Source organism: Globicephala melas, chromosome 5 (assembly GCF_963455315.2).
Source record: "Globicephala melas chromosome 5, mGloMel1.2, whole genome shotgun sequence".
NCBI lineage: Eukaryota > Metazoa > Chordata > Mammalia > Artiodactyla > Delphinidae > Globicephala > Globicephala melas.
The window spans coordinates 114733423-114749804 of record NC_083318.1 but is presented as its reverse complement, the minus strand read 5'-3'; the positions used below and the strand labels follow the sequence as shown (position 1 = coordinate 114749804).

Below are 16382 nucleotides of genomic sequence, written 5' to 3'. Positions count from 1 at the left end.
ATGACTCAAGGTCACACAAAGAACTGTCACCAACCTGGCTCACGCTGTGGCCTGTCCCCCACAACAAGAACTCATAAAGGGGGAAAACCAGAAAGAAATCAACAATCCCTGTTGTTTTTAGACCCAAACCACAGCCATGCCTACTTCCAAAGGACTGCAAAAAACAAGTCTCAAGGAGAAAATGTATGAGCGTGCAGACAACTGGAATCTCAAGCGACCTTGAAATCACTTAGTCCTACCAGCTCATTCTATAGATGAGAATACTGGTAGAGGGATAGAGAAGAGAGAGAGAGAGAGGACAACCCTCTTCAAGTACCTGACAGCTTCATGAGAAAATCAGACGCCATCTTAACAGAGATGTCCTGGCTGAACAATGCGGACGCACTGTTGGCTGCATACTCGGAGGGCTCTCTCAGCTTCGTGTGGTTGGCCGGCCTGTCGGTAGCATTCAGAGTAAAGGAGGTTGGCAGGCCATTATCTTCCTTGGGCTCCTCCTTCACCAGCAAAGGCGAGACGCCAGCCCCACCCTGGCTAGTCCTCTCTGGAGTGCTGGACGTCATCATGGTCCCCACTAGCTCTGTCCCTCCTCCTTCCCTTTGCTGCCCCAGGCAGGCACTGTCACTGAGGTGGGGAGATCCCTTGACATCGGGGTCTGGGATCTCCTCCTTCACCTTGGCTTCTGTCCTCAGGAAGTGCTGATGGCAACGCATGTGGAGTTTCAGGCTGAAGTGACGGGAGGAAGTGAAAGGGCAGAGCTGGCACTGAAAGGTCTCTCCCCGGTCCTGGTGCTGATGAACCTGGCGGAGAAGCAAGAAGAGTGAGCTAGCCACTGTGTGCTGATGCGAAACGCCCTGCTGTACATCCGCGCTACTCAGCAACAATTTCCTCACGGTACAAAGGGCCGGCCCAGGGAATCTCATCGCTAGAGGAGCACTTCATTATGTGCTTCAGGTCGTGAGGGCCATCCCTAAACACAAAGCAGGTCCACGCAGGTTAAGAATCCATTAGTAAAGCCATACTCACGACTGAGGATGCTGTCTGCCAATGGAGGCCGTCTGGGGTAGAATCCTCCTAATATTCTAGTCATCCCATCTCGGTTGATGTCTTCAGAGAAAACATTATAAACCCAGCACGATTTGAACTTACATACTTACTAGTTGGGGGTCAATAGAGGTAACCTGTCAAGTAATATAAATACACTGCAGGGACCCAATTATTACCACCCAGAGAATTAGTTACGTTTTGCAAACATAATTTCCATTTTCAAAAATGCTTCTCCAGGTAATTAAGAATGTGGAAAATAATGCCTCCAGGGTATTCCCATTTCATAGACAGAGAAACTGAGACCCCAAAGCACGTGGCTAGAGCAAAATGACATATAAAGGAAGCAGAGGGGGACAAAAACCAGGGGTTGATGCCCACCAAGCTGTCTCAGCAAGATGGAACCAGTGTTTCCAAACGTGGTTCTGTCTGCAATGAAAGAATGCAGACTTTTAAACACAGTTCCAGCCTTGCCTGCACAGTACCTGTAAAAATGGCTAGAAACCTTTTCTTTACTTCCTGTCACAATCAAATTTAGTGCTTGAAAAAGTGAGGAAATCATTGCATTGGCCCGAGCTGGCAGGTGCTCATAAGCTTGTAACTTCCCCATTCACCTCTGCCAATGCACTTCAGGGCTGACCTGCTCCACCCTGCTATTTCAGGACTGGCCCTCCCTTGAGTAGAAACTGTCAATGGTGGAGATTTGGGCCAAGAGATTTGGGGAGTTGTGTGATTTTGGACACACGAGTGGTTGGAATTCAAAACCCAAGTCAAACCGACCTCTCATCTTTGAGCGGTGATCTAGGCAGGATTTGAATCCAGGTCTAAGGAAGGTTAAAGGTTAAAGATTCCTTAATCCACTGGGCCACCTGGCCCCTCTGCGCGGGCTTCCTTTCCAAGAGTGCAAGTTTTACTACAGCTGTTTATGCGTTCTGAGTGCAATCCAAAAGCATTATTCACCAGCCAAAACATACTTTTAAATAATGTTGAGTGACCAACAAAAGCAAAGAAATTAAAAGTTAATGGTGAGATCCTGTCGCTACAGCACCCCACTGTGGCTTTTTGAAAAAAACAACAGAAGAGATTCTGGGTCCCCCAAAGCCTGAATTTCTCCACAGAAATAACCGTATACACTTAAATTCAGTTACAGCAAAGCCGTGCTCATTAAAACGCTTCCCCTCTGCAACCTCGGGAGGGGCTGGAATGGGGGGACACACAGTCTTGGTCACCAGCTGTTAACTGTCTCTGTTCTTTCTCAACAAAGGGACTTCACTCTGGAGCGGAGCAATTCATTTACTTTCTCACTCACAGAATCGGGAAGATTCCCCACCCTCTCCTCCAACCAGTTCACACAGGAGCAAGCACCTTGGGGGGGGGGCTCAGGTCACAGCCCCAGGGGACCCTGACAGGTGCCAGCCACAGCTCGCCCCGGAACCAGGTGGCAAAGGTCATGAGGCTGAAAGCTTCCGGCGTCCCTGGGAGCAGTGCGGTGGGGCAGATTCCATTTCAGGAGTGTCCTGACATCTATTGCCCCGGGAGAGGACAGGAGCTAATCCAAGAACAGAAGCTCCGGAAGCAGCTTCTGGAAAAAGGAAAAGGACAGAGCCCATGTTCTAAAATCAAACAGGGAGCCCTGGATTCAAAAGCGTCTGTGCCCAAGTCCTGTATGCGGTTCCTCTTCCACCCGATACTGGTCTGGCTGTATTTAGTGGCAGAAAAATGAGTGACCGTTGAAGAGAAAAACAGTGGATGAAGTGTTGACGGTCACACTTAGAATTTTATTAGAGCTAGACCTTCCCGGAGGGGCGAGAGCTCGCATTTGGCCTTGGAGGGAAGGCTCTCCCCTGCTCTCTCGACAGAAAGGGATCATCTGTACTCTCTTTAGCCCGACATCAGCTTAAAATCCCCTCTTGGTCGGCTACTGTCAAGAAACACTTGACTAAAGCGTGTCATTCTTTCCAGGTCCCATAGAGACCTGCTTTCTGCAGGTCATCCTTCACAGAGAGAGCCTGTCACCACCCCAAGAGGTGGGAAGTATAAGGGCTACTGCATCACTGGGTCTACCTCCTGGTAGCAGCTGGACAAACACGAGGACACTTCGGGAAACATCTCCACCTCACTGAGGGGACAAGGCAGGCCGGGAGGGGGCTTACCTAGGAGTCAGCTCCTTAGCTGGCAGGCCTGAGACTAGAAAAAGTCGGCGCCCTGACCCTTGCCTATTTCTTGCCGTTTCTTCACCCATGTTCCCGATCTCAGCCCTCCTCACCTTCTCTGTTCAATTTTAGCTTATGAATTCCGCATTTAATTCCTGTACGCTCGCTCATCCAGGAAAGTTGTAAAAGACTTAATGGAAATCTAAGATAACCCCGAGGAAGCTGGAGGCATTTACAAGCTCCTTCCGCAGCAAGCCATAAAAACATTTGCGTGATATATGGAGGAGGAAAGGCAGGCTTTCAGAAAATTGTACAGTGCCTGAACCCAGTAAGTACTGTAGTTGTTGAACAAATAAAGTAGAATCCCGTTCTTCCTTAGGTAGCTTTATGTAATCAATATAGAAGGATACAGATTAGGATGATAATGGTTATTTCTGCGTGATGGGATTAAGGGCCAGTTTCAGATTCTTTTTATCGGTTTTTCTAAATTCTCAACACGAAAGCTACGTCATGAAGAGAGAAAAGCAATAAAATTTAGAGTAATTCTTTCATGCCATGTCATCGATTTATTTCTAAATGTAAATATATATTCAGATGGCTTTCGGATAATAATTACTACAGTAGCTGCATTTATTGAGTGTTTCTCCATGCTGGGCATCATATTAAGTGCTTTGTATCCGTTATCTCATTTAACCCTTATAACAAGTCCGTGAGATAGATCGTATGATTATTATCTCCACGAGCGGAAACGGAGCCTTGGAGAGGTTAAATGATTCACCCAAAGCTCCGCAGCTACTGAAAGTCATGGAACCGAGATTCTAACTGAGGTGTTTTTTTTTTTACCACACAGTTTGAGATCCTAATCTATAGGCTATACTGCCCCTACTTCTGAGGTAGGACTTGTTTTAGAAAATCTATCCATCTCGTAGCCTCTGGTGCACAGAGCAAAGAATATGTATTCCTAAGGCCACAGCTATTATGTTTCTCTGTAGACTATGTTTTCAAAATCTACCAAAATGAAAGTATGCCTCATCAAAATTAAATCATGAATTCTTTGATCAAAGCAAGAAACACGGGCCCATAAGTGAGGTGGAGAACAGAAAAGAAAGTGGACACCATCTGATGAAATTAAACTTGCATAAGCCCCTCTCACACTCCCCTCCTCAAAAGCTCAACAGGTTAGGACACCATGAGTTTGAAGAAAGTAGTCATTTCACACCACTGCTTTATTGTACTGGTTATTGATTTGTTCTGAAAGCATTCTAAGACCCCCCGACCCACAGAGCCCTGGCTGCTCTCATCTGCAACGCTGTCATGGCCGACGGTCTGTATCATCAAGGCACCCAACTCATCTCCCTGTAGTTTCAGGGTCAGTAGTTCTTGCTATTGAAAACCCAGTTTGTTTGTTTTTTTCCCATGGGTTTATAAATAGGTTGTTTTAAGTGACCCTGAGCTGAAAACAGGCTTACAAGGTGTCAGGCCAGATGCAAGTTTTCTGCTCACTGAAGCTTTAAATTTGCCAGAACTGATTTCTAAACACAGAGTAGGACACGGTAACAAAAACAAATTTTAGTTTTAAAGGCATTTCTTTGGAAGGCTCATCCTGCTAATCAAATCCACTTTGCAGGTGTAAAATACAAGATTTTACGCTGGGAAGAGTTGACAGAGGATGAGAGGGATGCAAGTAAAACACTGAGTCAGCTCAGTAAAATTCAACCAACCAGAACCCCTGGTTAAATGGATTCTGAAAATGAAGGGCCTGCTACTCCCTGGAGACAAAGGCAAATGGTAGAAAACAAATTATATCATGGCTTTAATTTATTTTTTTAATTTTCCAAGCAATTTCCTAAAGTCAGTAGAGGTTCTGTCTGATCATACATTTTTAGATCCACAATTCTAAACAGTGATTACTGATCTATTCAGAAGGATAAGACTGCAACATTTTGAAAAAAGCAAATACCTCAATTATGTACACATGCTCTTACGGCAGGAAAGTAAACGCTTTATAAGTAATGTCAACAGTGAGACAATATTGCAAACATCAGTGAAAATGATGGTTATTATTATTAAGGTGTTCAACAATAGCTATTGAAATGAAATAACCACCACTGAACACTTCTGTGTCAGATACTTTGCTAATACCTCCTTAAATATTAATGATATCCCTTTCAGATGAACATAATCATTCCCACTTAACAGATGAGATCATTCCCACTTAACAGATGAGAAAATTAAGTCTAAAGACTCATTTGCTCACCACTTAGCTAGTAAGTTATACAATAAGATTTAAAGGCAAGCCTGTCAAATTCAGAAGCCATGCTTTTTTGATCTCTTGGGTTTCCTCTTTGCATTCCTTAGCATTAATAGGGTCTGCTAAAAAGACTGCTAGATGACTAAGTTTCCCCCCAGCTCACATAAGAGTGACACATAGTCTAGTCAATTCCCTATATGCTCATTACAGGCGCAAGCCCCCCAGTTGCTCCTAATAGGACACTGAAAACAACGTCTTTAGGTGTTTGCTAAGTGTGATCCCGGGAATTATGACAACTCAAACACTGTCAGCCCCAAGGGGACTCAGTCTTGTCAGGAGTGGCCCTCAAGCCTCCCACAGGGTGAAAGTTAAAGCCCAGGTGTCTTTCAATGTCCTCACGCTCCCTATAAGATGTCTCTGGGTGTGTAAGCTGGATGGCAAAGCAACAGCAGAAGAGGGCATTCCTTCCTGGAATGGGGGCAGGTCCAGCAATCCTTCCTGAGCCCGTCTTTCCCTGCTTCTTGCTCTTCCCCAACTTTTCCTCCTAGTGCCCCAAAATGCATCACCGTGCAAGGCCAGTTAGGCTGTTGCTTCCCGATAGGAAAGGATGGTTCTACACTACGTATATTATTTGGATACTGAAGCTGCTCTCTGCTTTAAGTTCTGGGTTGTCGGATGGACTTGAAGACGCTTATAATGAAATCCTTTGCAAGATCCTTTGCAATGGGCTTCATTTGCATTGCAATCTACCTTTCAACACGGAGCTCTGGGCATGGATTTGTGCAAGGGGCCGGGCTGTGCCTGCCTCTCCGTGAGGCCCATCCGCAGGTGGCTTACCTTCATGTGGGATTTGAGATTGTCCTTGCGAGCACACCGGAATGGACAGAGCGGACACTGATGGCTTTTTAAACCCGTGTGAATCACCATGTGCCGCTTCCAGTAACTCTTCCTTTTTATAACCAAACCACATATGGGGCACTGGAAAGGTTTTCCGCTTTCCTCTTCTGAAGCTTGGAAGAAGGAGAAAGACAGGAAAATTAAGGAAAACAAACAGGCACATTGCGTCCAGCGCTAATTCACATGCATTGCTCTATAAAGAACACTAAGAAGGAACTGGGGGGCTTGAGGGGGTTTTTTGTTTGGTTTTGGGGTATTTTGGGTTTTTTGGGTTTTGGGGTTCTGTGGGGTTTTGGGTTTTTTTGTTTGTTTGTTTTTGCTTCGTTTTGTTTTGTTTTTTGCCATTGCAAGACTTTATGAGGAAGCTTTATTACTGCTTTTCTTCAGGTAGAAACCCACGTTCACCTCATTACGTCCATCTGGGTTCCATTTTTTTAGAATCTGATCAACCTGCCTGGGGAAAGCCCTGCTTCCAGAGGCCATCCCACACTTCGGAGGGCATCTGTCCCAGCTCAGCCCAGAGAAGACTGGCTTCAGAGCCTTTGTTTCCTGAAGGAAACTGCCAGACTCAAGTTCACATCTGAATTCCTGAACTTGGAGAAGGGTAAGAAATAAAGACAAGTCAAATGGGACGGAGAACAACACCACAGTGAAAACCAAACAGCCGTCATAAACCTCACAAGCCCAGCTCCAGTGGAGACAAATTTCAGGCTCCTACTGCTGACTTGTTTAGTTTCGGCTCCAGCAGATGCTGCTGCCAATTTGGCCATCAGGGGGTCTTAAGGTCAGGGGTTGTCACCCTCTTATTTCTGTCCCTCGGGTGGCCACTAAGATGCACTGCCCTCCTCTGCACAGAGACTGGGCCCCACCACTCACTTTGGGAAGAGCTACAACCGGGCAGCTGCCAATGCTTCCATTTTTCAGGAAATCCAACAAACCAACTACTTCCTCCAAGGAAAGCAGAGATCACTCTCTCCTCCACCAGCCCCCAAGGGGAGGGTGTCCATTGTGACACTGTGTTGCTACACATCTAGTCTATCAACTTATACTGCTCAGGGCCACACTAGCCTCTGCGATTTAGGGATATAGGAAAACGAGTAGAGTTAAGGACTCAGACTGTCTGTTCTTAATCATGAGGAATCAGGAATATTTCCAAACTGATTAAATAAGTTGTAATACGCCCATGAAATAGAACATGAGAAACCATTTTTTAAAATGAACTAGATCTATAGATGCTAATATAGAAACATGTCCAAGCTATTACACTTAGTGGATAAAGCAAGAATTGAAACTATGTATCTAGGGAGATTCTATTTTTATTTTCTAAAAAATGGGAATCAATTGCTTCTCAGACCATTAGGTGAAAGGTTGGTAGGGGACTTTCTAAAGGATGAATCAAGCTGACAACACCTAAAACCATTCATCTCAACAGCACTAAAAATGGGACAGACATTGTGTGCCCTCTGATAATCTATCTATGAAATATTCTTACAAAATATTTAATCAAGCTTCGACATAACTAGTAAATTTACTGGAAATACAGGTTGTTTTTTAGAAATGTTAAACACACCAAGAGGGATGGAATCAGACACATTCAGAATGTGGGACGTTCTGTAGGACAGATGACCCAGTTTCTTCAACAAGTAACTGGCATTTTAAGAAGGGAAGAGGTTATAGATGAAAAGACACTTAAGAGACATATAAAGCAAATGCAAGGTGTGAAGCTTATCTTGCTCCTGATTTGGACAAAGCATTATAAAAAGACACTTTTGAGATAATTAAGAAAATACTGATTATAGCCCGGGTGTTCCATAATATCATGTAGCAATCGTTGATCCTCTTAAATGTTGTAATAGTTATCGAGGCTATTTGTTTTTAAAGCCCTTATATATATGTAAATATTTACAAGCAAATGAATATGAGGTCTGGGATTTGCTTTTAAATACTTGAGCACAAAAAGAAAAAAAAGAGGGGAATAGGAAGAATGGGATGAATAAATGAAACGAAAGAAATGATATCTTATTTTTAAAAAATGATATTTTATTTGTATGAGAATCGTCTAGAAGCGTACCCAAGAAAACATTAAGCAGTTCATTTTAAAGGACTGTGGATTAAAGGGAAGGGGTCATGGCGGGAAACTTTTGTTTTCATTGTATATTCGTCTGTACCATTTGAATTTTTTAATCTACACATTACTTTCATAATTTTAAAAGGAAATATTCCCAAGTGTAAACTTTAAAATAATCATATAATGTATTCATGGAGTCAACTGAATCTCCACATGCAAAGAGCCACTTAAAATGGATGGAATCAGAAGAGTTCTGGAATAAAGTCGGGGCATCCCAAGATGCCGTTTTTACAGGTGTAAGCAATATTGGTTAGCTCAACCAAGCACCTGGAAAGAGAATCCTCTACCTGAAAATATACCCTTCAAGTCTGGAAATTCTCCTTGTGATGTGTTCCATCACAAGTATTTCCTTTTTTTGATTGGGGGATGGGGTGGGGACTGAGGATTTCCTTTTACTTTAGGAAAAGCACACTTTGCAGAGGTCTATAAACACGCTTTTTATAAACCCACACGAGCTTTCCTGCTGTGTCTCGTTGTTGGTTGCCTCTGCTGACCTCTCCTGACCTATCCCTAATTCGGCCTCTCACTTTCTATCCTGCATTGTCATTCCCTCCACTCTGATATCCTGATCACAAAGATGACATGTTGACCAACAGATTTGAGAGAAAAGACTGAATCAGGCCCCTAGGTGAGATTAGTGTCATAAGCCAGAGGGGGGGAAAATGATGACGATGTCTACTTGGGGTTGTAAGAACATCAAAGTAGGCTTCCACTAATTCCCATCTTCAGGAAGTATTTCCTACCGTCTAAACCCTAAATGGCCTAATTTTACACGATTGTCTGGGAGAGGAGAGAAAAACTGAGATGTCCTCCACTGACCTGAGATTTCCTTGCACATCATAGGAAGGCCATCAAAGGCCATTTACTGACAAGAGGAACACTGCTGGCTTCCCCCAGACAACTTGCTTTGCCTAATGTGATCTATAGGCTTCCTATTTTTTCTGATGCCCTCCCAGCCCCTACCCTAATCACCTATTCGACATAGCAAATGGATCACAGACTACATACACTACATTGAACCCTGCATATTCATATTTCATATAAATATATTTTATTTGGGAGCTATGCTTCCTGAGCTTTAATTAATATCAAAATATATATGCATCGTGCACAAATTAGGGTGTCCTTGGATTGACTGGGAAAAAAGAATTCAAATACTCATACTGAAGAGAAACTAACAGCAAGATAGGTGGTCAAATAGCTACACTACTGTACCTGGTTGACATTTTTAACTGATCGCTGCGGGAAAGGAAGACAGAAGCCAATGATCAAAGTAACCAGAATACAAAGATCGAGTTTAAAAATTGGCCAGTAACTTCCCCTGGTAATATTTGCATTTTTATTTATTAAAAAGATTCATATTTTAGTAGGATGCCCTCCACACGTATACGATGTTGTTAACTACTTTAGAGAAAGGCGAAGTAAGGATGGACTCTATTTTGTATGCCAAAATATTTTCAAGGAACGGATAGCTGTAAATTTCACTCAAATTTCGAGCCTAAGGAAATAGGACCACTTCCTCAGAATGAACCACACATGCTCGAGGCGACAGGATTGAAGTGTTCATAATTTTACCTAGTTCACAACTGTCCGATGAACAACTTCCCCCAGATACACCACTAGTTAGTACCACTGCAAACAAAACTAAATTCCACCAAATGCTACTAGACCTGGTGGGATGGATAGCTGCTAATTTGCTCCCTTGGAGAAAACATTTTCTCTTTATAAGCCATAATATTATTGGAATAAAAAGCAATACTAAATGTGTGTAAAAGGCCTGTCATGCAGTAAATGGAGGCTATCCGTAGTAGCTATGGTAAGAATAGTAGTGACGATAAACTCTTCCCTCCAAAGCAGAACGCTTACCACCACAGCAGATGTAAATTTTTTTTAATTAATTACTTTATTTTTGGCTGTGCTGGGTCTTCGTTGCTGCGCGCGGGCTATCTCCAGTTGTGGCGAGCGGGGGCTACTCTTTGTTGCAGTGAGCGGGCTTCTCAATGCCATGGCTTCTCTTGTTGCAGAGCACGGGCTCTAGGGCTCACGGGCTTCAGTAGTTGTGGTGCAAGGGCTCAGTAGTTGTGGCGCACGGGCTTAGTTGCTCCGCGGCATGTGGGATCTTCCCAGACCAGGGCTCCAACCCGTGTCCCCTGCATTGGCAGGCGGATTCTTAACCACTGCGCCACCAGGGAAGCCCCCAAGCAGATGTAAATTTAAGCAATTAACATCACATGAGAAATATGTAGCTCAGGGCTTGGCCCAACATGGCAGATTATTCCTGGAGCCAAGAGGAAGTAAAATTCAGCAGCAATCCACTGTGCTATTCAGGGAGGTCCAGCTCAGCCTGTGCAGAACTCTGATGGCCAAATTCAGCTCAGCAGGGGAAACAGAAAGATGGAAAAGATGGAAGGAGAAAAGAAGAAGGGAGTGGAGGCAGGAACTGGCTAGGGCGGAGCTGGAAGTCCTTACCTAGTGTCTCTAGCATCCAAAACAATGCTGGGGACCAAGTACAATTCAGTCATTGTGTGTTGGGCCATAATGAACTTAAGTGGAAGGGGCTGGGTCGAGAGAGTATCAGAAAATGAAACATGGGCTGGAAATGGAAGAAAAAGGTCCAGGAAGCTGCCAGTAAGTCCCAGCGGAAGTATGTTAACCCGAGAGCGCATGCTTTTCACAGAGTATGCCCATACACATCTTGAAAGAATGAGTATATAAACCATGATGATCACATACTTATAGAGATGTTCACATGCTCATAGCTCACTTATTTTCAAAATGAATTATGGAGCAACTAATGTTAACAATGCATGGAGTGTGACTACCTCATTAATAAAGTACAATGATATGTGTCATCTATTTACAATGGACAGGATCTGTCCAAGGCAGAGAGACAATCTTGCAGAAGGTTTGACAGGGAATTTTAAGAAGCAACATATTTCATTCAAAAACAGAAAAAGTTTTATTTTGAGTTGATAGACAAAGAAAGAAAGTAAGAGCAAGGAATTTTAAAGCGGGGAACAGTCTTGGAGGATAAATTCCGAGCAGTTCAGTGTACAGTTGAGGAAACTGAACTGAGATTTATGCTTAGTATGGTCCCTCTGCTCATTAGTGGAAGGGTGGGGATGACAGCCAATCTCTTCATGTCCGGTTGGTGCTCTGCCCTATTGTCTATACATAAAAACTTCATTGGGTTAAAAAAAAAAAAATCATGGAGGGTTTTAACTAAATCGCTGTAACTCAAGGTAGGTAATTTTTTAAACAAATGTAATTGTTTTGTAGGCTTTGAAATCAAACTTTGCCTTGTTACATCCTAAGTGGCAAGATAATTTGCAAGTGGGTCGTTTCCGCAAACGGACCTTTCCATACACATCGAAGGAGTTTAAGACGCCAGGTGGCCCTGGGTGTGTTTAATCCCTGCACCATCCGTCCCCACTCTAGGCCCACTAACCTACTAGTGCGTATCTCCGTAGGATGAGCCATCATCCTCCTTCCTAGCAATATACATGGATTTAACATCTTTCCATGGAATTTCTTGGGCATGTCTCTCAACTCCTATTTCAGGGAAACAAAACCTATGTTGGCAATGGATGTCACTGGGTCTTTCTGCTGTTACTGACATCAAGATAATCGATGCATATTTTAACAACTGGTAAGCATTCAGTAAAACTAAGAGAGAAGTCTGATATCTTGAAGCAGTCTAAGTTTAAATCACTGGGGAAATATAAGTGAGATCGGTGACAGATAGTTCTGAATCTTGATTAAAAAGTGAATTTTCTAAGGAAGTCCCTCTATGCCATCATCCCCAGATTACGGCTCTAATAACGATGGACCTAAGGGGAGTATCAGAAGAGGTGACCTGACTTTCTGGACTTTCTCTGCTTTTGCAATAATGTTAATAACATCTCATAAACAGGGATAAAAACAGCAGCCAGAAAACCGTATCTATTGACCCAGGAAATATTCTTAGCTCTCAGCTATATGAGACCAGCTTGCTCCTAAGCATATTTAAATTTTACTCAGGAAAATAAGATGCTTTGGAGACACTCTCTCGGAAACTCGCCTAATGATTTCTTTTAACCAGGAGCCTGGCATCCTGGGAATCTTGTCGGGCTTCTACAAGAAACTTTGTCTTTAAAATAAAAACCATTTATTTTGTTCTGAGCTGCAACAGAACAGTAGCTTCAAAGAGAATTGAGTCAATGTGTGACATTTATCTTTAGAGCAAATGGACATGATCTTCTGTCTATCGTGTCCCCTTTCAGAGGAGCAGTGTCACATGTGCCGGGGCACAGGGTCACATGAAAGAAACCTCCTCCTCCAGTGTCACCTCTCCTTGCAGGGGGAAAGGCTATCGAGTGGTGGACTCTTTAAGGAATTAAATACACCATGACCTGGCAACAACCGAATCCTGTTCAAAAAAGACAAATAAGGGCAGACCTAAAAGACACTTTCTTTTTTTCATGGTTTGGACTTCCCTTGACCTAAAGAAGGTCAAAGAAATGCTAGTGTCTAAATGACTCAAGACAGGACTGGCTTTTCTAGCACATCTCCCTTTGTAACTCCAGAATCAACTTTATGTGCCCTTTCTGCAAATTTTGAGAAACAGCTTTAAAATGTAAAGCCCCACTTGAAATCGGAATGGTGTGTAACTTATTTCTGTGGTTATTATTTGTTTATTTAAGTAGTAGGCAACAGAAACCCTTTCCCTGCTGTGAGGAGTCGGTCCACCTGCCTATTTTGAATTAAACTAAGATTTCTTTCTGAAGTAAAGGAAAAAAATAATCACGAGAACTGTTTAGAAGCATGGGTGACAGCTCTCACTGCATTCCCATAATGTTTTTTAGGTGAAGTCAAGTCACATCCAAATCCAGCCCCCAGGTGGCCCTGAAACCAACAGTACCGTGTGGAGAAAGGGAGAGGAGGCGGCAGACAGAGAAGACCCACCTTCCCTTCCACTCCTCAGATTCAAAAACCAGTGATTCAAGTGACCCCAGCCAAATTATCTCTCCATGGTACAAAGTAAATAACAAAATCAGATATTCTATCAACTTCTTAACCCATAATCCAGTTAGGATGCTGGGAGGCGATGACATTCACTTTAAGTGAAAAGTGCACAGAGGCACCCCCTCTTCTATTTCCAGTCCATGCAATAAGGAACAGAACTTGTCCACCAACCTAAATGTCCATCAACTGATGAATGGATAAAGAAGATGTGGTGTATGTATATATATATATATATACACACACACACACACACACACACACAATGGAATATTACTCAGCCATTAAAAAGAACGAAATAATGCCATTGGCAGCAACATGGGTGGACCTAGAGATTATCATACTAGGTAAAGAAAGTCAGACAGAAAGACAAGTATCACATGATATCGCTTATATGTGGAATCTAACTTATTTACAAAACAAATAGACTCACAGACATAGAAAACAAACTTATGGTTACCAAAGGGGAAAGGAATGGAAGGATTAATTAGGAGTAAAGGATTTATAGATACACATCACTATATATAAAATAGATAAACGACAGGGATTTACTGTATAGCACAGGGAACTATATTCAACATCTTGTAATAACCTATAATGGAAAAGAATCTGAAGCTGTACACCTGAAACTAACACAATATTGTAAAGCAACTATGGTTTAATAAATAAAAGTTTTAAAGAAACATAACTTGAATTTAGGATGCCCCCACATGGACACACAGGGGATCATTTCAAGAGCCCTCGTGTTTCTCTTTGCAGCGATCTTTTCTCTTGCGTGAGTTTTACAAAATGAATGTTTTGTTTTGTTTTGTTTTTTAATGCAATCACTCAGTCAATGGAGCCACTTTGCCAAGTCTTGGACTGTGAACAGAGGCGTGTGGAAAACAGGGGACACAGGTCCCTGTCCATCAGCAAAAGGGGTGGCAGAGCCCCATTCTGAGAAGTTCTTTTCCCTCCTCTTTCAGTTGGAACATGTTCATTGATTCAAATATTAAGTGTTTCAGCAACAGAATAAATTCAGTAAAGAAAAAAGAAAAAATCAATTTCGTATAGATCTCCATATTCAATTCCGCTGAGAAGCCTGTGGAGGTATGGGCATGGATTAAGTGCATTTAAACCAAAAAGGGAGCACATCTCATCCCTAGAGTGTAGATCCTACAATGAAACAGGCAAACAGTCTATCGCCCACCCTGGAAGCTCATGACCTTTCTTCCATCTTCACGTGCATCTAGTCACTTGAGTGAAAAGATCACACTTCATAACTATTGCTGGTTACACCCAAGACACTTGAAAATGACAAAGCCATTAGAGTCTGCCGTCAGGAGACAGTTTTATCAGTTCCCTCTTTCCGAGCCTTTAGCCAACTAAAGTTTATTACTAAATTTGTGTAAGCTTTTCCTAGTAACTAATGTCCAGGTGAATTTACAGGAGAAACATCATTAATGCAGTTATTTAATAACCAGATGGAGAATACTTATAAAGTGACATTTTACACAGATAGCCATACCTCTCTTTCTGCTGCTACCCCTAAATGAAATTTCTATAAACCAGGAGTGATTTATTCCCTTGCAAAATTACCCCACTCCCTCTGCTTGTCCCCCTTTTCCTAATTTTAGCCATTTTTCTCTTTATTTCCCCAGATGGCGAGTGAGAAGTGAAGAGTAGGGAAACTCAGAATTGATCAACATTCCAGGATTTTACTGACACTTCAGAAACCCTGGACTGAGCAGTTTGGATCACTTAAAGAGTCATAAAAGTTCCACATATCCATTTGCCTAGTTCTGTTCTGCTGTTTACACAACTTTTCCAGTAATTATAATGAGTGCATATAGTTCACTCAGCAATTTAAATGGAAATTTGTCATAAATGCATCAAACTGATGTTAGCTGTGATTGTTCAGTCAATTATTTGCCATTCTAAGCCCCTGTCATCAACATGGCTGCAAATAATCAAAAGTTGGCTAGACGCACACAATGGCAGCGTTTCTACTGATGAGGACACACATGGCCCACTTCCTGTTCCAGTCTGGCAGGATATCCTCAAGAGACATCCGAAACTCCATATATCCATCTCTGGGGCCCTGTACTTACCATGGGCATAATTTAGAAACAAAGCAGTACAAGAAATGATGTTTCCACTGTGAGGACTCAAGTGACTAAGTTTCTCCCTCAGATGAATAACTGTGAATGTCAAGGCTCTATAAAACGGCCACTTCTCCCTTGGAAAGACCGTCTCCACAAGAAAAACCCATGATTCACATTTTCCACATGCACATTCCTTCAGAATCTGATTGGACTGGAATAAAATAAAGCATTTGCAGGAAATGCTTTGATTACATCTGAATGACAATACTCTTTAGAGTTCTTGTGTGACAAGATATTATGGAAGAACACGATAAGTAAAGGCTTACGTTCCACGAAAAATTAATATAAATACTAACATGAAAGTATACAGTGTGGTAAATTAGGGCAGAATAGCTACTGATGATACAAAAGTCCATTTGTCATGGAGGCAGTAGGACGGTAAGCTCTCTCTTGTCAACTGTTTCAAAAGCAGTGAGTTTTTCTTCTCCCCTCTGTCAGGGATGCCATGCACTCCATGACAAAGGTGCTTTGATCTTCCCCTATTAAATACATCTTGTGTGGACCTAGCCTGAACTTGGTAAGAAAAAAAAAAATCATTTCTATGCAACGGAGGAGTACCGTATGTCTCTAAGATTATCCATTACCTTTCAAAACTAAAGCTATTGGTGAAGTTTTTTGTGTCACACATACATGAAAGAACCCCCTAGGCTGCTTACTTAAAGTATTCCTGCTTTTTTCTTCCTGCCTCAGATCCGATGGGGAACCCAAGTGAAGAAGGCAATGAATTAGACATTGCAACTGACAGGTAAAAAAAAAAAAAAGACTTA

At 42.5% G+C, this 16382-nt stretch overlaps 1 protein-coding gene across 6 annotated transcripts in view; it reads right to left on the bottom strand.

The window, feature by feature from the left end:
• Window positions 1-16382, bottom strand: part of ZNF827 (zinc finger protein 827) — a 179499-nt gene that overhangs the window by 124772 nt on the left and 38345 nt on the right. For 5 of the 6 annotated variants that reach the window (XM_030878154.2, XM_030878155.2, XM_060299710.1 and 2 more), the window contains exons 3-4: window positions 6283-6455; window positions 317-797 (exon numbers count right to left, since the gene is read on the bottom strand). In XM_030878154.2, the coding sequence (XP_030734014.1) occupies window positions 317-797; window positions 6283-6455 (654 nt within the window). The remainder of the gene's footprint in view (window positions 1-316; window positions 798-6282; window positions 6456-16382) is intronic. The other variant, XM_060299708.1, reaches the window with a different exon arrangement.